General features: G+C 29.8%; 3 protein-coding genes across 9 annotated transcripts; 1 reads left to right on the top strand and 2 right to left on the bottom strand.

Annotated features, from left to right (window-relative positions):
* Positions 1-1,260: 1,260 nt before the first annotated feature.
* On the bottom strand, positions 1,261-16,424 carry LOC109596890 (sentrin-specific protease 1-like). 2 transcript variants are annotated; one of them, XM_049970535.1, is made up of 3 exons: positions 16,300-16,372; positions 2,220-2,290; positions 1,261-2,165 (listed from the first exon to the last, which is right to left on the bottom strand). In XM_049970535.1, exons 2-3 carry the CDS (start codon positions 2,261-2,263, stop codon positions 1,346-1,348), a joined length of 864 nt encoding a protein of 287 aa, XP_049826492.1. In that variant the 5' UTR covers positions 2,264-2,290; positions 16,300-16,372; the 3' UTR covers positions 1,261-1,345. The 2 variants fall into 2 exon arrangements, with proteins under 2 accessions (XP_049826492.1, XP_049826491.1); XM_049970534.1 differs by lacking the exon at positions 2,220-2,290 and having other exon boundaries at positions 1,261-2,150; positions 16,300-16,424.
* LOC109597204 (ceramide transfer protein) lies at positions 3,335-23,588 on the top strand. Of its 5 annotated transcripts, XM_049970530.1 has the most exons (9): positions 3,339-3,693; positions 3,754-3,870; positions 7,817-8,063; positions 8,121-8,353; positions 22,109-22,279; positions 22,338-22,569; positions 22,927-23,129; positions 23,187-23,319; positions 23,378-23,588. In XM_049970530.1, exons 1-9 carry the CDS (start codon positions 3,487-3,489, stop codon positions 23,503-23,505), a joined length of 1,671 nt encoding a protein of 556 aa, XP_049826487.1. In that variant the 5' UTR covers positions 3,339-3,486; the 3' UTR covers positions 23,506-23,588. The 5 variants fall into 5 exon arrangements, with proteins under 5 accessions (XP_019868406.2, XP_049826487.1, XP_049826488.1 ...); XM_020012847.2 differs by having other exon boundaries at positions 3,335-3,693; positions 7,817-8,353; XM_049970531.1 differs by lacking the exons at positions 3,339-3,693; positions 3,754-3,870; positions 7,817-8,063; positions 8,121-8,353 and adding an exon at positions 10,818-10,949.
* A 2,525-nt stretch (positions 23,589-26,113) lies between these two features.
* Positions 26,114-27,210, bottom strand: LOC109597774 (uncharacterized). Of its 2 annotated transcripts, none has more exons than XM_020013536.2 (3): positions 27,051-27,210; positions 26,542-26,618; positions 26,114-26,339 (listed from the first exon to the last, which is right to left on the bottom strand). In XM_020013536.2, exons 1-3 carry the CDS (start codon positions 27,069-27,071, stop codon positions 26,222-26,224), a joined length of 216 nt encoding a protein of 71 aa, XP_019869095.1. In that variant the 5' UTR covers positions 27,072-27,210; the 3' UTR covers positions 26,114-26,221. The 2 variants fall into 2 exon arrangements, with proteins under 2 accessions (XP_019869095.1, XP_049826595.1); XM_049970638.1 differs by lacking the exon at positions 27,051-27,210 and adding an exon at positions 26,682-26,773.
* Positions 27,211-27,240: the final 30 nt, after the last annotated feature.

Genomic DNA, 27,240 nt, shown 5'->3' with positions numbered 1-27,240 from the left:
CACGAAGTTTTAAACAGCTTGAAAATTTGGTAGTATACGACCATTATGACAAATTCTTCTTCATACAATAATGGGACCCTCTTCTCCGTATCATAAATGGAGCGATAAGAACTCATAAAGCGATTGCTATTTAACCAGCTAGTTGCGAAGAGAAGAACCGAACTAAAAGCAAATATTGGTCTTTCTTTGCGGTAGTTTTCCTTGGTTTTCTCTGAGTTGAAAAATGTTATCAAACATTTCGATACAGAAATATAAAAAATGATTGCCAGTGAGGGTTGGTTCTATCAATCTGTTAAAATTTTTTGATCTGGATATGGTTTTGTTTGAACTACAAATATTTACATGTATGTATAAACAGAGAATTTGATGAAGAATATTAATAGAATCCAAGAAAAATATTCACAATTTGTATAATTCATATTTTATATAAAGTAGTTTTGGTTAAATAGATATGTCTTCAAAAAGTGCACCAAAGAGGTCATTAAATTTTTTACTGCAGGGAAATATAGTACTACGGGTTTTCCACATCATTGTTATCCCCATAACTTTTGATTATCTAATGAGGGAATTACTTACTGATGTAGCTCTTACATCATCACACAACTTAAAAATTTTGACTAGTACATCAGGGATCATCAAGAGAAAGAGAGAAACATAATAATAAAAAATATCAGTAATGAACTGTAGCGAGAAATGTAGCCACAAATTAATATTTCTTCCTTGACCTTATACTCCACCTGTATCTATTTCAGATAATCGGGAAACCTTTTTCTAAGAACTTTAATAAAGGAGTCTGTCTTACATTGCGCTGGACCTAGGTGTTGCTTATGGAGCATTAACGGCATATGCAACTAACTTATTTTCAAGTTATTTTAGTTTTTAATTTTAATTATATCCAACTTAACTTCAATACCAACCTTATTTCTTCAATAGCTAATAAATGGTATAGCATTCCAACAAAAACTTTTTTTAAAAACTAAGTGGATGAGTTTATTTTATTTAATTTAATTTTTCACACCAATTGCGGATAGATTCGATCGTATTTTGAAACATTCTATAAATGATTCTATTATTCCTAAAATATGTTACAATTGGTGTAACATCAGAAAAAAGAGCTATTCTCAATTTGAAAAATTTGCTCTATTGATTATATTAAGTAATAAAAATTATATAATAAAAAATGAAATATTGTAGGGAGATCATTCGAATAAAATACATTGTTAACAATTTAATACTTTATTTAAACAAAAATGTGTCCAGGCAAGAGATAAATAGATAAATATATTATAGATAAACCAAAAGATTCAAAACTAAGTTCAAATAGTTTTAGGGAAATCATAATAAATTATGATATTAGAAGTTTCCCAGTAAGAATTTCAACTGCTATTCTATTTCTGAGGTATGGCAAATGGCTTTCATTGAACGGAAACCAGGTATTCCTTGTAGTCAGCTCTGCGAAGACACATGAAAATAGACTGCAGTTCATCTCGTTCATTTCAGGTGGAACGTACATGATATTTTCTAATATAAAGTCAGTAGTATCATATAATCCCTTCTTTTTAAACCAATGTTCAAACTCCAAATATTCCAGCAACACCTGCAGGCATACATTATTACCATTGCCGAGACTATCGTAATATTTAATGGATTTATTTTTAAAGTCGATTATCGCCACTCCCCAAGAATACCGCATGTTGATGGGAATGCATATCATATCATAAGAAAATATATCGATGCGTTTCGACCATCTTTGAACTGAATAAATGCCGTGCCTTAATATTTTAGGGTAAAAGTATGTATTCATGGAGAATACACTAGGCCACTCTTCAAGTTTTCCACGCTGTGATAACAGTTTCATATAGAAATTTATAATATTTTCACTTAACCAATCAGATCCTGTTATTGTTCTTAAATCTTTTCCCGTAATTTTTATGCTAAATTTCTTCATCAAGATAAGACTGTCATCGGTACCGTAGGCCCATTCCAGCAACTTCATGTGATCTGAACTTAAATATGCCAATTCATACCCTTCATGGGATTCCTCAGATGATACGCTCCCGGCCTGACTATGAATCTCTTCCTCCTTGGTCTCCTCCGAGGGGATGATGACTTCTTCGAGTTCCACCTTGTCGCAGATTGGCTCCTTCCCTCTAAAACGTTCGATGCTAAAACGAACGTAATTTGAATGTCTAGCAGTGCGGTTCGATTTACATACTTACATGTATTGGTAGGAGCGCATTAATGTGCTGAGAATAATTCCCATCTTGCAAATGTGAGCTATAAAGTTTTACTTGACAACATAATCAAATTAGTTGTTGTTATATCTATGGTTACAATAACACACAACGATATCAACTATCAACAATAAGAAAAAAATATAGGCAAAGCATACTAATTAAAAATAAATTCTTTAATTTATTACGTGGTACATAAAACATAAAAAAAATTCGCCTTATTAATAATTGTCTGAGTGATTTTTGGAACGGATTTCCATTGTCGAATAAAGCCCAAAGTCAATTATTATCAATCTGTTTCAATTAAAAATATCATTACGGGGTAGTATTAAAATATGTAAAATAAAAGGGTTAAAATAATAATGATATATGTTATACAAACGATATTTTTTGTTTTGTTTGTTTACTTTGATTACCTTTGAGTTTTTAATAAAAGAAACTAAAATATCACAAAACACACTGATTATTGTTTAAAACGTTTCAAATTTTCTGTATCAAAAAAAGTACTAAAACATTAGATTATAAATGATAAAATGTTTTTTATTTAGCAATGTTAAATATAATATTGATATTATAATATTCCAATATTCTTTAAAAAATAAAATAATTTGTGCTATTCTTGACAATTTATTCGACACACTACTCGATTAAAAAAATAAATTCATAAAAAAATATGATTTTTAATTTTTGTTCAGAACTAGAAATATGCATATTTTTTATGAAATTTGGTATATACCCATTGCAATAAGTGCTTAATTCAACGATATAGTTAGATTTTCTATAAAAATTTGCTAGTATGATTCCTTCATTTTTCATGTCTACAAAATTACCCTGTAAGTTTTGGTTTTGGAACATATGTACATAACAAAAAGTTTGTTAAAATCCTACAAAAAATACATATTTTAACGCCTTCAAATGGGTCACACTGTATATGTTAAAGAGAGTTTCTATATTCCCCCTGTATACTAATGTTATTTACTTTACCAGTACCCATAATTATGCAACCCATTTTACAGATGCTTTTCAAAATCCCCGCTCACGTGCATGCATCGACTATCCAATGAACAGCACCGGCGCAGCCCGCGCACGCGCCCTGCCCCACGTTTGATAAAAACAAATTGTTGTTAATCCCGCGACACCGCCACCGCAAATCGACTAGTAAGCGAGATAAACGCGCTCTGGCCCCCGTCGACAATGACCTAGGGCCGCGGGACGGTTCTGAGAGCGACGCGACCGACGAAGTAAACACAGAATGGCGGACGGGCACAGCAGCGACGAGTCCGACGCAGAGAACCAGGTCGAGCTCGCGGGTGTGCTCAGCAAATGGACGAATTACATACACGGGTGGCAGGACCGGTATATTGTGATAAAGAACGGAACTCTGCTATATTACAAGAGCGAACAGGAGAGTGGGTATGGGTGCAGGGGCGCCCTGTCCCTGGCCAAAGCCACCATCAAAGTGAGTGTGATGTGACACCAAGGGGCGAAACGGGAAGCCTAATTGCTGTGTTATTTTCAGCCCCATGAATTTGACGAATGCCGGTTCGATGTGGCTGTCAACGATTGCGTTTGGTATTTGAGGGCTGATTCCATTGAAAGCAAGCAGAGCTGGGTCGAAGCTTTGGAGTCATATAAGGTATTTTAATGTTCCTGTATGTTGTATTGTTTATGTTATTGTAGTATTTTCATATGGCAACTGGTATATAAATAATAGTTAAAATATAATTATATTGCAACAGCTTAATGTCAAAACAAATACATAATTGTCAGATGTCATTTATTGACACTTATTACAATCAAAATACATATTTTATTATTAAAATTAATGTCAAATCTTTAAATGGTTTATTTCATTATTGCATGTGGGCTTAATTTATGAAGTAATAAAGATAAAATTTATATTGAGAAATAAATCATATGATTAGACCATAACAATGCATAACAAACATTAGCAGTAGTTACCTTTATCTTCTAATGTAACTATCTAAAAATATTTCTTTTAGACAATTTACAATACATTAGATATTTTATTTCTAATAGTGTGAGTGGGTTAATGCCAGTAAATAATACTGCCTGAATAAAAACAAAACTTCAAAGTCGAAAATTGAAATTTAGTTTGTTTATATAAAACTCACATAATGCTCGCCATTGTAATGATATGTTAATTTGTTTTTATTTGCTTGCAACCGTGTATTTTAATTTGCATACTGGATTCAGATGTGACTCAATTAAAAGTAAACAATCCACTTTACTGAAAAAAAACATTTGGTCAAAAAGTTGTTTGGGTGTAAAAGAAATTAGCGTACCCATTATTTAACATTTAATGTCTAACAAGTTCAATGAAAAATAAATTCTAAATGTAATCTTACCATAATTAATTAAACTAAAACAATATAAAACTAGATCATGTCTAGAGAATAGATGTAAAAAAAATAATTATATTTTGGTACACGAAAATTCAGTTTTAAATACTGAAATAATTGAAATATATACTTTAATATTTTAAACAATTCTGATAAATAATGAAATAATATTCTAGAAAAATATGTTCTTATGTTAAAAGAAGTATTGTATCCTTTGTTAATTATTTAATAATTATTATAGACCAATAGCTATTTTGGTGATTGGATATTTGGACCTGAATTACGCTGCTCCATAAAATAACATGCGATCATTAATATTCTGAGAATGAGAAATATAAAGTTATGAACAATTAGCATTTTTGCATAAAAATGTGTTTCCTTGTCGAATTATCCTAAAGAAAACATAATTAGTTTAGTTCTAAAAAGATGGAAAATTAATAATACTCTTATTTTTGTATAATTTATTATTTTTTGTTTCGAATTACGGCCTCTCACCGTCTGCCCATACTCAAAATCATTGTTCCAATTTCTTTTTAATCCAGATTATCCAAATTTCAACAAGTTCTTGGGACTGTTTGTATAGTACCTTTATCGTCCCTCAATAGCAATTCCAGTGGAAGTAAAATAATTTTGGATCACAGTTGAGCAGTATGTGGTGAAGCATTATCCTGCATTAATAAAATATTTGAGCCAATATAAGAAGCATATTCTTTCAAAATGTGCATATGTAACGCTCAGCCTTAAGGTTGCCGTTATTTAATGGAACTAAGTTGGTACGTGGTGTTAAAGAAATTGCGTCTCCACACCATGATTGCGTCTCCGTTAATTAAAGTGAGATTTATTAAGTTAGATTGGGCAAATCTCTCATAGTACGGGCAAAATCTAGACTTATCCGTAGAAAGAACTTGTTCCCTATCCTCTTTTATACAATTGACATACCCCCTAGCAAAACTTAGGCGGGCAATCTCCCACGGTTGATGTTGGACCTCGAACAGGAAAACGGGGTTCTAAATTATCAATTGTCGAATTGATTCAATACTTATTCTACCTTTTCTATATCTTCTAACTGAGACCGAAACATTCTTATGGTTACAAACCCTTGCTATAAAATTGGAAGCCTCAGAAAATGATATTGGGCTCCCAACACTGTTGTAACATTTTGGAAATTGATATATGAGACGCACCTCACCTTTGTTAAATTCAGTTCTAATCAAATGACAATAGTTTATCTTATTTTACTAATTTACCAGAATGTAGTACTTTTTAAAAACCATACAAAGGTGTTTCAGAATTACTAAAAAGAATTTGCTATTTACTTTGATATGATTTATTTTAAAATTAACAGGTAGTGTGTTAATATCTTGGGTTAGTGTGTTTTAAGTTTTGGTTCATATGAAAAAACTAATTTTTATTATTAAACCAAATTATATGCAAACATAGACGATAAAATCGTTAGTGAAATCAGCCAGTCACAGAACACATCGTTTCTTGTCAGTAACATTCTTTTGGACTTGTTTTTAGACCCTTATAATATATATGAATTTCAATTTTAATTCCATTTCAAATTAAATACTTCAAGTACGTACTTGATTTTTTAATATCTATTATTTATTTTTAATCTACTTGTTGCTCTAAGATAACATGTCATCACACAAAAATCAATTGAAACTGCTACTAAATTAATATAATAAAATCGTTGTTTTTGAGGGAACTAAAAATGTGATTACTTCCAAAATTAATTAAAATTAATTTGAAATGTATTGTGTACATGTATCTTTTTTATTTACAACTAAATTTTATTGAATAATTACTCAAAAAAAATAAACAATGAAAAACTATAACAGCTCAACGGGCCCTTTTTGAAGAAGACGAAAGTGAATTATAGGGACCTGGAAGAGCAGATTTTTCTTTTCATTAGAAAATTTATCTGTATATTCATTATTTATACACAAATGTATACTCCAAATTTCAAAACATTTGGTACAGTAGTTTTATTTTAAAAAAAATCCGAAAATTACCGCCATCACACTAGATGGGCTCCTTAAACATTTAACATTTATTTAGTTATTTAATTTGGTTGTTATTAGAAAATCTAAACGATGGAAACCAGATTTCCCTCCTGTATTATAGGCAATATTATAAAATGTATATTAAAAATGTTTGTGTGGCAGTGATGTCTCCGTTTTGTTTTGTAATTATAAACTTGTTTCTGTCTCAATTATTGCACACAAAACTCAGTTGCAAGCGAGTACGTCTGGTAGAATTCCGGCTTTAGGTCTGTTGTGTTTACAAGAACCAAAACAAAAGCCTGTCCCATTTAAATTTAGAACCGACACTGAACTCTGAAAACGTTTACTTGCCACCAAATGACTCGACGCTCTTTACCACTTAACATGCTTTCAACACCGCCAATTAACGTTTACTAGTCGAAAATCTGTTTTGTAAACTAATTTTATGCTGAAAACAATATTTACTCGTAAAATATTTGATGTTGGATAAATGTAAATCAAAACCGTTTTATAGACAGTTAATTTTGTTGGTGTAAACATTAGGAAGGTCGGTTGCAAATTTATTTAGTAGTGTGTGGTATACGCCAAAATGTGGAGCTGTGTAGGGAGAATAAAGAAAAAAGGCAGTAAAAAGTTGAAGGTTTGTTTTTTTCTCTTTCCCTGTGTTTATAATATTAATTTAAATAAATATGCAACATTTTTGACGTATTTTACATGTCACACAGTAAGGAAATAAGTCCTTCATAAATTTCTATGTGTACGTAAAAGGCGTATACGTCAGCAACTGAAATTTCGGTAATTTTTATAATGCCACAACTAGAAAGAAAGTATCCCATTAGTTGTGGCTCAAAGTAAAGTGTGAAGAATGTTATTAGCAGTAAAAAAGCTTTTACGTAAAGTGTAGTCTATTTTTTTTGTCCATATTTTATGTTTTACACAACTGATGACTACACTAAGTTATCAGACACCTTATAAATATTTCTACTTACGCGATAAAATATATGATTCATGTAATAATTATTATTAGTAATTCATATTTAAGTAATCTATTCGTTTTGTCACAATATTTACACGTGCTTATTAAAATTACTATAAATATTAAATAAAAATTTTGCGAATATAATAGGTATTGCAAACCATGTAAGAATGTAATGTATAAACAATTCCAATTAACGATTGTGATTCAAAACAAACGTTGAAATGTTTTCAGATAGAATCTGGGTATGGTACGGGTTCGGAGAACAGCCTGAAAAGACATGGGTCAACCGTCAGCCTGCAGTCGAACACGTTCAGCACGGCGTCGGGTAGCAGCTTCAAGCGGTCGTCACGCAACCTGCGGGAGAAACTCGCCGAGCTCGAGACGTACAAGGATATCCTCTCGCGACAAATCGACACCCTCCAACGGTATTTCGATTATTGCGAGAACAATAATGCACAAAACAACTTGCCAAACAAAGGTGAAAATTTAATTTTAAAATGTGGGGCAGATAATAATGCGGCAAATTCCATTGCAGATAACTTGCCGGTGGTTGACTTCAAGGGGGAAGCCATAACGTTCAAGACGACGACGTCGGCCGTCCTCGCTACGTTGGACCATTGCGCCGAATTGGTGAATCAGCGCGAGGACGCGTGGAGAAAGAGGCTGGAAAGAGAGGTGGACCGCAGGAAACGGTCAGAGTCGCTGAGCAAAACGTATTTCGATCAGATTCAGAAAATCAGAAATGTTCATCCTGGACCCGATCTAGAGGTAGGTTTCGATTAAAGTAAATCAAAGAAGAATCACATGCGGTGGTGGTCAATATTATGGCAACTTACAAATATTCTAGTCAAAACCATTTTGTTTAATGTGAGCTGTTAAAATAATGTTAATTTACTAATGTTCTTTTATACTGTGCCAAGTAAAATTAGAAAAATTATTTTATTTTATAACTTGTTGTCTTTGTTATGTCAACTTTCATACGTTTTATTTAATTAGTTATTAATATAAGTGAATATTTTGTATACTATTCTAAAGAAATCTCGCACAGAGTGTAGGACAATTTTTTTATTGACTTTTCTTGTCGTTTTTCTATGTTTGCCCTCTTTAGGGACATTACTTGTAGAGTCTGTAGTAAAAGGTTCATGGTTTTGGAATTAATAAAGCTATTTAATTCCAAAGACCTAGAAATGTCAGTTAAATGAGTAACATTTGATTCAACATTAATAGTTTGTATAATATCCTTTTTATTTTATAAATCGCCGCATTTCTGTGACATAGACAACCAATTTCCGAAAATACAATCCTTCCGCGTCTTGAATTACTGAGAATAGTTTGTTTAAATTGGTATAATTTTTATGTGATTTTGAATATGATTTCTAGTGGCTTGGGGTCCGGAAATTGAAGTGATCAATGCAAAATCTTCGGTGTTTTTAGCCAAAACATCAGAATTTTGAATCTGCATTTGAGTTATTATCAAGCTGAAACATATTTTTTAACGGCATCGTTTCTTTAATGTATAAGAACAAATTTTTTTTAATATATACCTGTAAATCGGTCCACATGTCTCTTATCTATGATGAAGAGAATCTAGGCCAGAAACAAAGTAGTATTTTGCATTTTATAATTGACTCACCACCTCGTTTCACAGAGAGTATAGACAACTTTTTATATAGTCCTGTTCCTGTAAGACGTCGAACATTATCAGGAAGAACATTTTTAGATAAATTAAATTTAAACTCGTCACTAGGAACTATCCAATTTACTGTTTTATAATCCGTTGGACCAAATGCTGAACAAATCGAAATGGAACCTTCACATTCTTAGTGCAAAACAGAGTTTTTGGTAGGTCTTTTTACAGACCTTAAACTAACATCAGTCCCATTTCCTTCTGGTTGAATTTAATTTGAGTTAACAGTTAGGATTGATTGTTTATTAACGTTCAAATTATGCAGTTTTTCAAGTTTTTGGCAGGTCTTTTTACAGACCTTAAACTAACATCAGTCCCATTTCCTTCTGGTTGAATTTAATTTGAGGTAACAGTTAGGATTGATTGTTTATTAACGTCCAAATTATGCAGTTTCTTAATTTTTTTTCAAAATACGTTTACAAATAAATGTACTCGGTTTTTAAACAATAAAATTCTATGGACTAAGTGGCATCCAATTCAAGTAGCTTAATGTTTTTATAAACTGCTATAATTATGGTCACTACTGTATGCAAGATGGATTCGATTATTGATTATAAAAAATTCTACCATATTTAAATCAGATCTTTAAAAAATCTTATATTTATTGATTATAAAATAATATCAAATATATTTAAAACTGTAAGTTTTCTTATTTTGTTGAAATTTTGTTTAATTAAACATTAAAACTAATTTATTAGAAACTTTTATTGGTTTCACTAATAAAAGAAACAAATTATTATTTTTAAAACCAATATTGTGAGATTAATAATTTAAGATCAAAACATAACATATTATAAAAATTGTTAACTGCCAATTTTTAACTTTTTAACTACCAAACCCTTAATATTCAATATTTCTAATATTTATTGTTGTCAGTCTAATTTATAAACAACGAAACTATTATCCTACAAAATTTACTTAAACATTATTATGAACTTATAATTAAGGAAATAATGACTTTCAACGACTATCGTTGTAAAAGGCAACTTTAGATTCATAATATTAATAAGAAATGTAGAAGACTTAATGAGAGTTCATTTATATTTTCTTAATAATAATAATAATTTTAATTCGATATAATCTTTTTAAGAAATATGTTGTATTTGGAACTACCTTTTTATTCGTGTTTAATCTATGTATTTGTTTAACAACATATTTTTGTTTTTTGAACATTTCTACTGTTACTTCTGAAGGTTTTTTGGAATCACTATAATTATGAAAGTATACATTTTAAGATAATGATCAACTAACCCTGATTCCAATAAATAAATTATTTTAAAATGCATGCAATTCGATCCATCCTTACTTCGCTGAAGGTCTACTTTGTTACTCATGTATAAAACAAATTAAATATATGTTCTTGCGTGATGATGTATTGATTGAAACTGGAACCAAAATAAATAAATACCTCGACAAAGTAAGGAAATATCGTCTATTATATTACAAGAGTTAATAATCGAACTGGACCCACAATTTTATTTCCGTTCAGCCATCAGTTCTGCGTGGAAAGTACACGTTGATTGTCAGTCATATAAATTGCAGTCAAAATTGTTTGTCATGTTGAAATGACATCCCTGAAAAATGCCCAAGTTCTCGATAAATAAATGGTTTAAATTGAACTCAAGTAACGAAACTGAACACCCTGTATCTGATGCAGGTGCTTCAGGCACTAGCAGGGTATGTTTATATTTTATTCATTATTCAAGTGTTTTAAAAATGTTTCGGTGCGTCCACGTTAAAAGTAAAGTAGCAATTTATGTTTTTTTTATGTATTTTAAATATGACAAGGTCGGATGAGTAAACTGAAAAACAATGGAATATGGTAATTGCATTTGGCCGATTTGCACACATTATAAAACACAGGATTACCAGTTTAGTTTAAATAATTAACAAAATTATCTGTTGTACAAACGTGACTTGGTACACGAGTAAGGTTTTAGAATACCATAACATTTAATTTGTACGCTAATGCATTCATGCTGATTGCCAAGGGAAAAAAGAAGTCCCAGATAATGTATTGATGTCAAGTAGTAACGACTCTGTGACCTAATTTAATTTTCCCATTTAACCGTAAAGGAGTGCCGCATTTAGGGGTGGCATCGTACGTTGTTACCGTACACAAAACGTCACAAATTATTGTTAATGACTGTAATGGTTCAAACGGAAAACTGTACGCGACTTTTTATGGCTTCATCAATTAAAGACGATAAATTAACGGACGGTGAATTATGATAATATCGACGCCACAATTCTGCCTTGGGGAGTTCGTAACAATCGATATTTTAATTGAACGCATAATTGCAAAAAGTTCACGGGAAAGAATATTGTGTGTTTTAGATGCGATGGGCGGACACGTTCCAAGGACAATTCAATCGCACCACATTCCGGCAATGATATCATATCAATTGTGAATGTAGCTTGTGTGATTGTATGATTTAAAGAAAAACACAATCTTATTAATTGGCAGAAGTAAATTATTAGATAAGAAAATAATTGATATTTTACTACGTAGTACGTTTGTATTATTTTTTAATTAATCAATCGATAAAAAGTGGGTGCTAACCTGATTAGATAAACTGACCATAGTTCGTTACGAATATAAAAGCCTGCTGTTTGTTTAAAAATGTATTAAAACCTGCGTTTCTGTTTCCTTCTTGTAATATATACGTACAATAATGGCCATAATTATACCCAACGTGAAACATAGTGGTGGTCCAATTATGCTATGGAATAGTTTTACATAGTTCGAACAGTAAATTAATATTTTAACAGTTTACATTAAATAAAAGAGTTATGGCTAAAATATTTAACATTTTAAAAAGATACTATAATATTGACCCCTACTGTGGTTAGAATATTTAGAGAACATCTATAAATTTAAATAAAACACCAAAAGTTTAAAAAAAAACTGTATTTATTATATACAAAATAAATTAATATTAAAATTATCGTCCACAGTTAATAGTTCTACAATAATTAAATATGTCAAACAATAAGAAATGTATTTATTATTTATTAAAATTTGATATAAAATATTGCAGCAATAACTTTATCACCACTTTCCTGAGATGATATCAAATTAATTGTGTATTTTGTAGTTCTAATTTTACGGCTTAAAAGAAAAATTCAATATAACTAATTGCTAGAAATAACTTATTAGATTGGAAAATTATGGTTATTTTTCTACGACGAATATTTTTATTATTTTTTATTCAATTCCAATGGATAATATGTCGGCGTAAAGTTAATTTGATAAGTTGACCATAATATAAAAATGTAAACATTGTTGTTTATATTATTATTATTATTATTATATTAAAACCTAAGTTTTGATTTTAAAGGACTCTTATAAAACTATTTTATTTTATGTAATTCCTCTAACTCGATAAAAATGATGCGATAAAATGAAAGAAAATACATCAAGTAGAAAAATATCCACCATTTATGATAGTTATATATTAATAAAACATATTATATATGTTAAAATATTATTTATTTATCTTGATCCAAACTACTCCACCACCAAAATTAATATATAATAGTACTAATTGGTATTAATAAATTATTAAATTGTTAATTAAAGTTATTGATATTTTACTACGTCGAAAATTTTTTTATTATTTAATCGATAAAAAGGAGCAAAGTTAACTTGAAGTTGTCCATAATTTAAAGAGTATTGGTCATTTGATATTATTATTGTATTTATTATTTTTATATTGTTATAAAAAGCGAAATAAGTATTGAAATTATAACTAGGTTTCTGAACGTTTCTTACATACATTCTACACATTGAAGTAAGATGAAACAGGAATAATTACTTACAATACTTACATAGAAAACTTATCTAAGCAATTTGTGCATTAAAATTAACATCACCGGATGTCATTCTAATTCTGATTCATTTAATTATGAGTAATTTCTATATGTTATTCTATGTAATATCGAAATAATAGTATTATTTTATTCTATTCTTCATAGGTATAGTGTATAAATAAGATTAGATATGTCTTGTTTTAACCGATTCGCTGTAATTAATTTTAAATTCGGATTTAAATAGAATGGATTTGTTTGTTTTCCAACGAATCTCATTTAGGGATGGACAGAATTTGGGAAATATATTCATAATTTGTATAAATCGCATTTTATGTATGTATGTAAATTAATAATGAATACTTTTATATTGCGAAATAATTGACAATAATTTAGAAGTAAAATTACTTTATTTTTTTTCCTATCTTTTACGTTTGTTGTGCAATAGTCGGTAATGACTTTTCATGTATTAAAAAAAAAATGTATATGGAACACTTTAATTACGGAAATATAATTTAATATGTCTTGAAAACCACATTGACCACATGACGGTTTCCTGCTGCAAGATAATTTACGTTAACCGTACTTTGGAAACCAGTATTATTCTAATTATAATGTTTTTGCAAAATAGGTTTGTTTAACAAATTTTATACTTTGTTTATAATAATAATTTAATTAGCGGTTAAATTATTTATAATTTTAAAAGATAGTTTTCAAATTTCCAAATAACAACTTAAATTAACCAAACTAGGCCAGTTAATGGGTACTCTATCCTGCTATCCGGTGTCCGAGCTATTCGGTAAATTATTTAAATACCCGATTTTGTCAGATATGGATCCGGCTGGATATTCCATGAGTTTAGAAAAAGAAAAAGTAAGCTGAATATTTACTTCGCCATTTGAGCAATTTTTTTCAACAACAAATAATTGCCACATTTTGTTAATCGATAATTTGTATATAAAACATTTCAGTGTTGGTAAACCCAGATCAGATACATAATTAAAGTGTTATGATAGAAAGAAATGGATGAATATTTAAATTTCTATGTATGTATAAAAAACCGTGATAGTCCGCCGTAATTTATCTGTCTCTGAAGTTTTGATGTTTTTCTAATCCAATCATGTATTTGGTCGAACAGTTCACCTTGTCCATCGCTTTAGCCACCTAGATTTTCTGGAAGGAAACGGTGTAATGATTTGAAGATTATTCGGAAATATCAATTGAAATTTCTGAAAATATCGAAAATTTGCTTTTCATCCAACAAATATTATTTAAATATACTACCCTTATAAGTGAAATTACATGGTTTACACAATTTAGAATCTAAACTTTAAATGAACAGAAAATATCAAGATTTAATATCACTGCCTTCTTATTCTTACAATTCACAACATTTTAATATTTTATCTGATCTTAGTTTGATAGGGCTAGAAATGTTTGTAACTGAAACTATTGATTAAAAAAAACTTGGTTTACTGGAATTGTTTGATGTTGAAAAAAAAAATAAGTTTATGGCAAAATGGCCGAAAAACGTAAAATACTGCATGAAATGTGCATCTGTCCTAACTCAACTATGTTCCTTCTAATGAAGTATTATTTATTTATCAGACCTACCGTTAATCAAGGACGACACTAAGTAGAATGATAAACTGAAATACAAAAATTTGCCATAGCTGAATGGTCCAAATGAAAAAAGAAATGAATATGATTTACTTTTTATATTATATACAAATTTCAAAAAATAGGTAGGAGAAAAATATTTTTTTTTTCTTATTTGTAGAACATTCCTATAACAATTATAAAATATATTTAATTTTAGACACGTAATAATCTAAAAATAGATATACATATAACTTCTAAAAAATAGATAACTATTTATAAAAATGTAATCTAATATAAATATATATATATATATATTTATATTAATTATTTTATAATTAATATATATATATATATATATATATATATATATATATATATATTAATTATAAAATTGTTTATTAAAATATTCTTTTACGGAATATGATTCAACAAAAATATATTAGTATTGTTATTATATTAATTTTAGTACAATTCAGACAGCAAATTAAGAAACTTAAACAATTTTATTAATTAATATGTGCAAAATATCATCGTCATTATTTTCTCAAACAGTCTAAATGTTTAAATTTGCTTTAAATCTTTTCCGCCACCATACAACTTCTTTTTTTTTGTTCTTTAACCAATCCTTAACCACTTCTGCCCTGTGTTCTGAGTCATGTGTCACTGTGATATTGAATGAATGAATTACAATATGTTATTGTACTTTTCTTCATCTATAAAGATGACCAGAAAGCGACCCCATATTAACACACTATAAGCGGGTAGCAAAATAGTCCAAACTAAGTTGTTGAATGATAAAAAAAAATAAGAGATAATTTTTTCAGTTCCGTATGTAAATCAATAGAGAAAAATTATCTCACCCCGCTTTTAAAATAAGTACATTCAAAAAGGTAAAAATTACTCGGCCCGCTTATAGTGTTTTAACATCTTGCGATCACCATGTCTTATAGTAATAGTGCAAACGTACTTTGAATTTAATCTCTCATTCTTAGTACGTATTACAAATATATATATCATCACTTTTAATCACGTGAAACTTCGTCTTGACACTAAATAGATCTATATTCCAATGTTGAGGTGATCAATGAAGAAGGTGTTCGTAGGCAAAGGTCAACTTTCTTCGTACATTTTTAGAAAAAAGTTGAGGCTTTTTGGCAAGTCTTCGTGAAGGTAAACCTTCACCTTTTGTGTCTGACGTTTTTCTCTGTGGTCTACCTCGTTTGAGATTCATAATTTTGCCGCCAATTGAAAACAGTTGATTAGTAGTTGTTATTGGTGGTATTCAACATGGATAAATTTGTACATTGCACTTAGTTTTTTATACCAACTATGGTAGAATGTAGTAATTAGTTTAGATGCTTAAAACATTTCTGTACAATAAAAGTCGCTTCTGTTATAACCAATGCTGTATAATATTAATATTAATAAAAAAACACATCGAATATCCGGTGGCCCGACGTTCGGAATCCGTTACCCGTTTCAAAAATGGTATCCTGTAAAATGCCGGGCAAAACGGATTCTCGGTGTTTCACAGAAACCAAGCGACATCTCTGGTTAAAACCGTTACCGAAAATATTCAAAATCTGCATCCAAAAATGAAAAAAAAAATGCTTACCCCCCAGATTGTCGAAATCGGTCCGAGGTCGTCGTCGCGGTCACGCACGTCGCCGCTCCGCACGCAATCGGGCACGGTTGCGTAGACGCGTTGTCCATTCAAAATCGGCCGAAGGCCGCCGTTTTTGCCGCCGCTCCGCACGCGGAATGTAATGGAATTCCGTTTGGTGCGGCGGCGATGACAACATCGTGCGATCGCCGCGTCGTGCATGTCAATGAATCATCATCAACGTCGCGGTGTTTCTGTTCTGTACGCGGACAGTCCGCGTTGGGTTCAGCGCTTTCAGTCAGTCGATTGTCGATAGCGGTCTCGTGCCTGTCAAGTCGCGAAACTCGGGTGATTGCCTTGTTTTAGTTTTTGGTTTTTGGTTCGGTGATTTTTGACATGAAGTTCAAAAGATATAAAATTGTAAGTGTTACGCGCCGGTTCTGGTGAATGTTTAACATTTATTTTTAATGTGCATGAATCAGCTGTGTTTCAAGAACACTTAGTTTGAAGGACCTAGTAAATAATGAATCATTTCGTATTTATGTATTTCACTGATACTCCAACAGTTCAATTTTGTTGAAAAAAAAAAGATAATACGAAGAAATTATTTAATTAATAAAAAATGAAGTAAAATACTGTAGTTAAAGCAGTTTTTTACTTCAAATTATTTATTTAATTAAGTTAAATTCTATGAAATGTATAAAACATTTGAAAGATGGTCGAAAGAATATTATACTGCTGCCAACAACAATACTATTACAAATAATTTTAAACATAAACGTTTAATAACATAAAATGGATGATTGTTTGATTAAGTTTAATTGAGGAAATGAAGGTAGTACAAGAGTTCCTATGTTCTACGAGTTCTTGTTGTGTTACAGTTAAAAGAATGACGAGTTTGAATATTCATAATCCAAGTATGTAGTTATAAATATTAATTAAAAATATACGGTTTTTGTAAGGGGTTATTGGTTATATTTTGACTCCTCTATTATTTATTTTATTAGAGGAGATAAAAAATTGAACAAAATTTGTAAGAGAATAAATGAATTTTTATGAAACATGCTGCATCATCAGTAATAAACAGTATAGTACATGGTGTTTCACAAATTATCCAAACATTTTTGCTACACATGCTCCGCTTAAATAACAAGTCGATTTCAAAAAATAAAGTCCAACAATGAACGAGATAAAAAAATTAAAATTTCAAATTTTTGGCTTTACTTATTTGGACAACTGTAGTTATATAATATTTAATACACTATTATATACTACAGAGGTCCAATTAAGCGCACTTAAATAATTTATAATTAAACTTTTTTATAGCCTTCAGTGTTTTATGATTCACAAAAATTTAGAAAGTTTTATAACTTTTGAACTGACGTTTTTTATGAGTTATAGAACCCTACTAATACGTCTCTGCCGTTTTTAAATAAATTTTTCTAATGTAAGTTTGCAATCAACTTATTGTTGACTAATTATTATTGAGATATTAAGGAATTATTCATTATTAAATATTATCAATATTGTTTTATTATTAATATTCTATTTTTATTAAAATTACTTCAAGTGACTGTTTGAAACCATTTATTATACGATATTGAATCACATTTATACATTAACATATCATTTAAATAACTTTCAACATAATTCTATTTCACAAATTTATATTTGATTATTTTGTATATATATACGTTTTTTATGAAACATTCTTAAAAATGCATTGACGCTACAATGTGTATAATACAGTGTGTTTCATAGTCGTATCTTTTTAACCACACAACTTCTTAATATCAAGTTAATTTGAACAATATTGATAAAAAAAATTTAAATTACAAATTTTAGCTTTTCTTAATTGAAGGACTGTATTTATATAATATATAATACACTGTCGACCAATTAAGTATAAATAAAAAAACTTACGTTGTGACTAAAATTCAGAAAGTTTTTTAATTTTTTGTATCTATTATTTAGTAAATCATCATTCTACCTTTTAGATTTCGCTGCAATTTTTATGTATATACTAAATACATCTCTGCTATTTTTTAATTTTTTAATCTATTTTTGCAATAAAAATATGTATGACTTATTGTTATTAAGATATTAGAAATTATTAACTTAAATTATTAATATGTTATCAAAATGGTTTAATTTTAATATTCCATTCGATTTTAAATATTTTATCAAACTTAGAAAGCATACAATTAGATTATATGCAATTAAAAAAAAAATCAACTTAATCCTACTTCTTAAATTTGTACTTGATTATTTTATATGTATACTTATATATCTATATATTAAGACTTAAATTTTTCTAAAAAATAAATTAATTTCTCAAATTTCGCCATTTTATTATTACTGTTATTATTATAAAAAAACAAACGTATTTAGAAGGATACTATAACACATAAATTTCAAAGAAGTCCAAGAAATATCCCATAATACATACGCATTCACTTATATGGTTGTAATCGAAGGTCTACCCGCAAACGTAGTATACAGAGCGTTCTATTAATAAATATATGTACAAGGTGGTCCGCGATGTGTCCTCTCTAGGCAATATCTCAGGAAAGATTTGTGGAATGAAAATTAAATTAAGACTTGTATATATGATAATGATGTATTACCTGGTATAATTATATTTTTTTCTCGATATCCGTTTTCGACAATGTGTCATCAATTTTCGATTTTTAATTTTAAAATATTTATTTTGTAAGAAATTCAGCGATATTTTTATTGGCTATATATATTAAATGAAAAATATCTAGTCACCTTAAAAATCTCGACAGATTGTCAGACATCCTAACACCACATAAACAATAACAAAAAGTGATGACAAAAATAATAATTATTCATTATGTATTTGGTTTTTTTCATTTCAAACATGTCATTGTTGATAATAACAATGACATTATGTCAAAAATAATTATTATTAATTATGTTTTTAATTTTTTCTTTGCAAACATGCCATTATTATTTACCTGTCGCTACCGGAAAACCTGAATAGAATTTTGATGTTACTCATATTACATAGGAATATTACTCGAATATTACATAAGAAAATACTCTACAAAAATGGAACCTTTGAATTCCTTACAGCATAAACAATTAACATTTAGGGTGTTTAAAATTCGAAAATTGAAGCCACGACGCCGAAAACGGACAACAAGAAAAAATATCTAATTATACAAGGAAATGCGTCACTTACAGCCATATAAGTCCTCCAAATTTCATATTCATTTCACCAACCATATTCTTGATATTTACCCTTTGGTTCTGATGAGACTGGATTTTTTAAATATGTTTTTATAAAAATTCAGAAGTACTCCCAAATATATATTTAAGAACATTTTTTAAAATAAAATAAGCAAAAGGATTTATAGCGAATAAACAACAAGTTTGTGTTGAAGACACCTTTGTTAAATTAAGTACATCAATAAATACCAATAAGAAATGTAATATTTAGTTGATTAATATCAATTGTCTGTATCAGTGTCAGCATGTCGAACTTTATCAAACAACATGACACACATACCTCCATTATTAATGCAAGAATCGTAGCAGTGTTATGTTGATTTGCATCTATCGATTTTGAACTATATTGAATTATACTACGCGAAACTTGATTCGTGAATTTTCAAATACAAACGGTTCATTCCAAGACAAGAAGTGTTTATCAGTGACGCGAACTCAATCAATACCGGGACAGTCATACAAAACGGAAACTTCTTACAATTCAATGAAATATGCAACCTGAAATGTTCTCCCAGATTTCTTCCAAGGATAGTTCAACGCAATATAGGCGGGAGGTCAGGGCTGGTGCGATTAGTTTACGATAAATCTATCACCAGTTTAACGTAATTATGTATGTAGCGCGGCAAGGTTTTGCTAAAGAGTTTTTGAATGTGACATTGATTCTAATGGAGCCAATTCGATTGCAAATTGTCAAGGCTCATACGTTGCACGCTCCTAATTGGTGAAAACACACGCGGACGCCGAAATGTCACCAATTGTGGTTTTACCGTAACGCGTTTTCGTTAAAAATTAACACATTTTATGTGTGCGATGTTTTATTATTTTAAACAGTGCGCCAAGGCTGATAGCCGCAAATTGTACGTAATTATGGATGATCGGAGTTATCTTTGGAATTCTCTTATTATAAATATAATTCGAACGCGATTCTCCGGCTGTTATTGTTGATAAATGTAAGTCACTATCGCATATTTCGTTTCCTGATTAGAGGCACTTAGGTAGTACATAAAGAACAACAGGTTTTGGAGTGAATTTGTAAGTGAGTTGACGGCGTATGTGTTGATTGTGCCAAATGTTTTCGAAAATTCGGACTTTTGCCGGTTTGGACAAGAAGTCGCAGGTAAAATACATCCAATGACAAATTAGTTATAATAACTAGGAATATATGAAATATTTGGCTATTTGGTAGTGTTTTTGAGGTGTAACAATTCGATAGACATAGGAAGACATTTAATATTTATTTAGAAGAATTTTATCAATAAATATTTATTTATAAAGGAACAATCTAGAAAATGTAGATACATACAATTGTTCCACATATTTTTTGTGAAAATAATTTTCGCTAATAGTACCCCAAATGAAATTAATTGACATTAATTATATTATTGACAGTTTAATTTTTACTAAAAGCAACGCCGTAAACTAAATTGAAAACGACTTAATTATTTTTTTCGTAAAAATATTCGTATGACTGTTAGAAAGAAATTGAGGCTAATGATCTCTAATAATAAATAATAAAAATCGAACACATCAAACTTAATGATAAACATATGTTCACAATATATATGATTTGCAATTTAATTTTAACTAAAAGTATCACCAACATAGTGAATCAAGTAACTAAAAAATTTGACAACGACTCAATTATTTTTACACGTAGAAATATTCATATGACTGTTAGCCAGACATTGAGGATGATGTTGGTTATCACTAATAACAAAGAATAAGAACAAACAGATCAGACTTAATAATAAACTTAAGTTCACGATTTATATTATTGGCCCTTTAATTTTGACTAAAAGTATCACCGACAAACGAAATCAAGTATCTAAAAAAGTTGACAACGACTCAATTATTTTATCACGTAAAAATATTCATATGACTGTTAGCTAGGCATTGAAGCTAATGTTGGTTATCACTAATAACAAAGGATAAAAATCAAACAGATCAGAGTTAATAATAAACTTAAGTTCACTATTTATATTATTGGCTCTTTAATTTTGACTAAAAGTATCACCAACAAAGTGAATCAAGAAAATAAAAATATTGACAACGACTCAATTATTTTTTCACGTAAAAATATTCATATAATTGTTAACTAAACATGAGGCTAATGTTGGTCATCACTAATAGCAAAGGATAAAAAGTCCAGGTCAGACTTAATAGTGAACATAGATTTACTATTTATCTTAATAATAGCTTAATTTTGAATAAAAGCACCACCGCTGTCTTTTATCCTTAATAACAAAAGATAAAAATCCCACAAATTAAACTTAATAATAAACATAAATTTATAATTTATTTTGTTCGTGCTTTAATTTTGACTAAAAGAAAGCATCATCAACAAAGTCAGTTAAATAATTAAAAATATGACAATGACACCATGTTCAAATGTTTATATGGCTGTTACTCAGACCTCGGAACAAAGGATTATAAATTATAAAATCAACCAGACCACAATTAAAAATAAACAAAAGTTCCTATTTTATATCTTTAACAGTTAGTCATTAACTTTTAAACGCTAGCGAAATCAGTATGTGTGTAAAACAATGTGTTTTCTTTTCTTCAGGAGGGACCACATAGTGTCCTAGCCGATGACGAGTTTTACGATGCAGTGGAATCGGGCATAGATAAAATGGAAGAGGAGCACGAGTTACGTGAGAGGCTCAAAAGTGGCCCAGTCATCCCCATAACACCTCCGCCATCAGCACCCGGATCACAGCACAGACTCTGGCCGGAGGTAACTCAATTTCCAAAAAAAACTACATATACCTATAATGTGCTAATTTATGTTTCAGATTGAAAGGATGGTGCAAGAACAGGTCTCGAAAGCGAAACTAGGTGTGGGCGAATGTGGTACGGGATGGCAGTTGTTTGCCGAAGACGGTGAAATGAAAATGTATAGAAGGGAGGAGGAAGTGGATGGTATGGTGGTGGATCCATTGAAAGCTGTGCATGTGGTCAAAGGTATCACTGGTCATGAGGTGTGTCATTATTTCTTCAGTCCACAGTACAGATATGACTGGGAAAGTAAGTAACAAAAGCTTTAAAGGCAATTTAACTCATCCAGTAAAAGGTATTAAATTGTTAAAGTACATTAAAATCAAATGAAACAATTGTTTTGCAACACACAAAAATATTTATTGCCTTCATTATTCAGTTATCGGTTTAAATGGTCATTTTATACGTGTAGTACATAAAGTGTGACCTATTTAAAATGGACACCATAACTTTTTTATAGATGATACGATTTTTGTGAATAATAGCTCTAAAAATAGAGAAAAATAACTAATTGAGTCCATCTTAAATAAAGCAAACTGTCATGTAATAGTATTAATACATATAGATTTTAAAAACAATAATTTTATGGTTTGATTCATTGTTCAGCTACGCTTGAACAGATGAACGTATTGGAAACAATATCTGAAGACACCCTGGTATTCCTACAAACCCATAAGAGAATATGGCCCGCCAGCCAGAGAGACGTAGTCTTTTGGTCCCATATGCGACGGTTACCTAACGATCAGGACAGAGACGGGCCAGATATATGGACTGTAGTGAATAATTCGACCGAGGATCCCGAATATCCCGTATGTAATTGATTGTTGCGTAAAGTTATTATTTGTACTAAGTGTGAATAATTTCAGGCCAACGTGGGTAAATGTGTTAGAATATATTTGACTGTGTGCTTGATGTGTCAAACACGTGTGGACCCGCCCAAAGATGGTGCACCTATTTCTAGGGATAATGTTTCGTGTAAAATAACATACTGTTCTGTTGGTAAGTTGCTAATTTAACATTTTTATTCACGGATTTGTTTTAAATTTTGTTTTTACAGTAAACCCAGGAGGATGGGCACCCGCTTCAGTATTGAGAGCTGTATATAAAAGAGAATATCCCAAATTCTTAAAGAGATTTACTGCTTATGTGAAAAACCAAACAAAAAACAAGCCTATAATGTTTTAGATTTAAGGTCAGGGTTTTAAGTCTTTTACACTATTTTAATTTTTATTTAAATTCAATATTATTAAACGTTATTTTATGTTAAATGTAGTTTTCTTTTTTTTTGTAAGTTTATTGATAAAGGTAAGTATGTACTGCTAATATTTCCTAAGTTCCTAAGACATGCAAGCAATTAAGTGAGTACTAATTTTATTTTTGTATTGAGATTATATCAAAAATATTAATTAAACAATACATATTTTACGTAAAATGTGTTTCTTTTCTACCTTCATTACCCTTTTGTACTATTATTAGTACCGAGAGATTAAAAAACTCTAGCGAATTATATTTAAGATTACTGTTTGTTTATGTTTATTGTAATAGAAAAATTTATTTTATTTTAGAAACACATTTCTTAAGTCTTCACTTTTCTTACATAAGTGTTACAACTGAAAAAGTACCAAAAATGATGGATACCCGAAAAAGTAATGTGTTTTTATCAATTTTTTGATAACTGAAAAAAAAAATTCCGTTTTGACCTCCCCTAGAATTGAACCATTTATTACGTAAAAAATTTAAAAAGACAAAAGTGGATCCCTTGGCCGATTAAGGTAAGGAAGATCAAATGGCTCCTCTACTTCTTGAAGATAACGTTGCCCTGTCATATTGCCTCTAATAAAAACTAAAAGTGACCTACTTCAATGAGCAATAGCACCCCGTACCATAACGTTCATTGCTCGGTCAACATCCAACTGATGTTGGCGTGTTTCTCCGAGACGTCAGCGATTAGAGTAGCACAAGATGGGACCGATAATGCTACAATCCAAATAACCTTATCCGGCGGTAAACCGTTCGGACACTTGCCCTTGTTCCCTAACCACTCATCAGAAAGATTTAGTTGTCGAAAATCGGTCTCTGAAGACCATAAATCTTAGACGTCGATCTTGAACTACATCTGTGCCCCTTCGACGTTCGGTGCCTACTCTTCTCTGATTTTAGAAACCGTCAAACCACTATTGACTGCATCACAACAGTAGTTGGATTTCTATTGCGTTTACCAATTTGCCAATATGAAAAATCCGCCTCCCATAGACCAATAATTCGGCCTCCTTCAAATTCACTTAACAGGCGATAAATTCCACGTATTTGCGCTCTAAGTATTTTAACATTACTTAATTTTTTAAAATAAAAAAAACGAATAACAAAATTTATTTGAATTGTAAAATATAAGTTTACATGAAAAAACCTGTACCAAACATTACCAAACTTTAATCGTGTACTCCTTGCTATAACATCTAATTTTTACCAAAAGATTATTAAATTTCAACACCCCGTTCCTGATGAGTATGTTATTTGAGCAACTCAACTATTTGTATTACATATTTTGAGATTAAAATAAAGTTAGATAGGCAATAAATACAACCCTATATTCAAAATGAAACAAAAATTTATCAGCACCCAATGAAATAATACCACCACCTTTTAAAAATACCATTAAGTTCAATGGTAAAAACGGAGTAATGACATATTCAACGGAAACTGAAGGACATCAAGTAAGATTACTAAGCGGGGGGAAAGTCAACACTGAGGCAAATGAAATTGTAGTAGTCTTTTTCAACAGGGAATATCAAAGCCTTTTATAACATATATAATAATTCTGGTTCAAAATGTATTATTTATTAAGAAGTGGTTTATTAAAAGTTGGATAGAAATAGAAATAAATAATCTGTTAAAGTTTTTATGTGAATACGTCGACTATATTACCCCTTACCTAAAAAAGTATACTAAATTACACTCAATTGAATTTTTGTTCTAATTTTTCTTAGAATACTATCAACGTTCTGATATCAAACCTATCATCAGGAATATATGTACCAAACATTTAACCCTAGCAACACACGACGGACGCATTTCATAAGTTAATTAATTTGGACAATAGATGGATGAATAAATTAGAAAAAAAAATTAATCTCCAATAAAGAAGTGTAAGGCAAAGAAGTTTATTTCTGACTGTCGAACCTGGTCTTAATCGACCATTTAGGCAATGCGTTTTCTAAATGGGATATTTGTTATAATTGATTGTTGTATATATTTACAAAGTTTTCGCATTGAAAAATATATTGTTAGATGTTAAAATCGTCATATAACTCACATCAAAAATATACTTTTATTTGTTTTTAGTGGCTAATTTTTATGATGTTAACGTTTTTATTGATAATGGTTGATTTTCTTGTTTTTGATTGAAGTTTACTATTAAAATCATCTGCTTACCGTAATCTCCCCTAATTATGCATATATCAAATTATTATATTTTTTACGGAGTATTTTCTTAGTAAAAGCTTTATTAGCACATATTGTTCGTCTCTGCTAAACCTCATATGGTTATTAAAAATTCTAATTAGTTACTGCAACCAAATCTATATTTTATATTTTATCAATATTATCATATATGTACAATTATTGTTACTTTATTAAGTCTACTTGACACAATAGGCTGCAGAGTACTCAGAAATAATACTTTCGCCAAAAATTAATATAAAAATAAAAACAAAAATATTAATTATTTATACCGATTTTAATATTGGTTTTCATTCTTCCTTAAAGAAGAGAAAGTTTTTTATTGAAACACATCTAAAAATAAACTAATTTATTCTAACGGCTATTTACTTAGGTATAAAAATAAAATATAAAAACATCAAAAAATATGAAACATTTATAATCGGTATAAACTTAAAAAAAATTAGTGGATTCCTTCCAGTGGTGAAAATGACTTGTACTGGTAAAGTTTATCATCCCCATAACCATAAAGTAGTCGTCCAACACCGTTCTCGTCATAGTATGGATATCTATATTTCGGTCTGGAAATATATGGAAATTTTATAAATAACATAGTATCACATTTGATTTATTTATAAGTAATGTAAATAAACCAGTATAATAACTGGTGCACTGCATTGCATAAAAACGTTGATTGAATAATAATTTTATTGAACCTATTTGTATGTGTAATATAAAGTATGTTATATTTAATGTAATGAATTAATGAGTGTAACACATTACCTTTCGAAGTATTGGAAGTTGGGAGCTCTTGGTTGAATAGCTTCAGTTAAAATTACACAGGCAATCAAAAGAAACGCCTAAAAAATAATAAAATATTTCGTATAAGACATGTTTTGATGAGAATAAATTTTGCAAATTACCATAGAAAGTTTAGACAAAGTGTAATTTTATCTTAATAAGACATCATCTTTCAGCTTTAGAAATTGTTTTAAATCATGACATCATAGTAGATATTAACATTTTACTTTTCTTTCTAATTTATACCGGAAGTGATGGTACACTACAATAATTATAATATTAATACTAATATATTAATAATTATCATACTTGTACCATTGACGATTACCAATAAAATATTTGTAGTTTTACAATTATTATAATAATTTATAGGTTGATTGTGATTGCTTAATAGTTGTTATATGTTGAAATACAATATTTTTAGTGAGATCATTTTAACATTAAACTATACAATTATAATAAAAATTTAAAATATAATGTTAAACACTTACAATAAAAAATAAGGACTTCATGTTTCCACACTATTAAATAACACAAACTGTCTTTGACTTTTTTTCGGAAGCGCACTTTTACTCTCGACGAGCGCACAGACTGTTCCGTGGTCGGACGGTGAAACTTACTTAACCGAAGAAAAGAAGGAGAAAGTGCTAATACAGAACGGCGCGCCGCCCCACCTGACTT

The sequence above is a fragment of the Aethina tumida genome, chromosome 1 (assembly GCF_024364675.1).
Source record: "Aethina tumida isolate Nest 87 chromosome 1, icAetTumi1.1, whole genome shotgun sequence".
Lineage (NCBI taxonomy): Eukaryota > Metazoa > Arthropoda > Insecta > Coleoptera > Nitidulidae > Aethina > Aethina tumida.
This window is presented reverse-complemented; position numbering and strand designations above follow the sequence as displayed.

Excerpts from the sequence above, each read along its gene's own strand:
- LOC109597774 (XM_020013536.2), bottom strand. The coding sequence starts at position 27,071 with ATGAAGTCCTTATTTTTTATT. Across the intron at positions 26,619-27,050 it reads TGAAGTCCTTATTTTTTATT|GCGTTTCTTTTGATTGCCTG; the intron begins GTAAGTGTTTAA and ends ATTATTTTTTAG. Across the intron at positions 26,340-26,541 it reads AACTTCCAATACTTCGAAAG|ACCGAAATATAGATATCCAT; the intron begins GTAATGTGTTAC and ends ATATATTTCCAG.
- LOC109596890 (XM_049970534.1), bottom strand. The coding sequence starts at position 16,397 with ATGGACAACGCGTCTACGCAACCGTGCCCGATTGCGTGCGGAGCGGCG. Across the intron at positions 2,151-16,299 it reads CGATTTCGACAATCTGGGGG|AGGGAAGGAGCCAATCTGCG; the intron begins GTAAGCATTTTT and ends CGAACGTTTTAG.
- LOC109597204 (XM_020012847.2), top strand. The coding sequence starts at position 3,487 with ATGGCGGACGGGCACAGCAGCGACGAGTCCGACGCAGAGAACCAGGTC. Across the intron at positions 22,570-22,926 it reads GTACAGATATGACTGGGAAA|CTACGCTTGAACAGATGAAC; the intron begins GTAAGTAACAAA and ends TTCATTGTTCAG. Across the intron at positions 23,320-23,377 it reads AATAACATACTGTTCTGTTG|TAAACCCAGGAGGATGGGCA; the intron begins GTAAGTTGCTAA and ends TTGTTTTTACAG.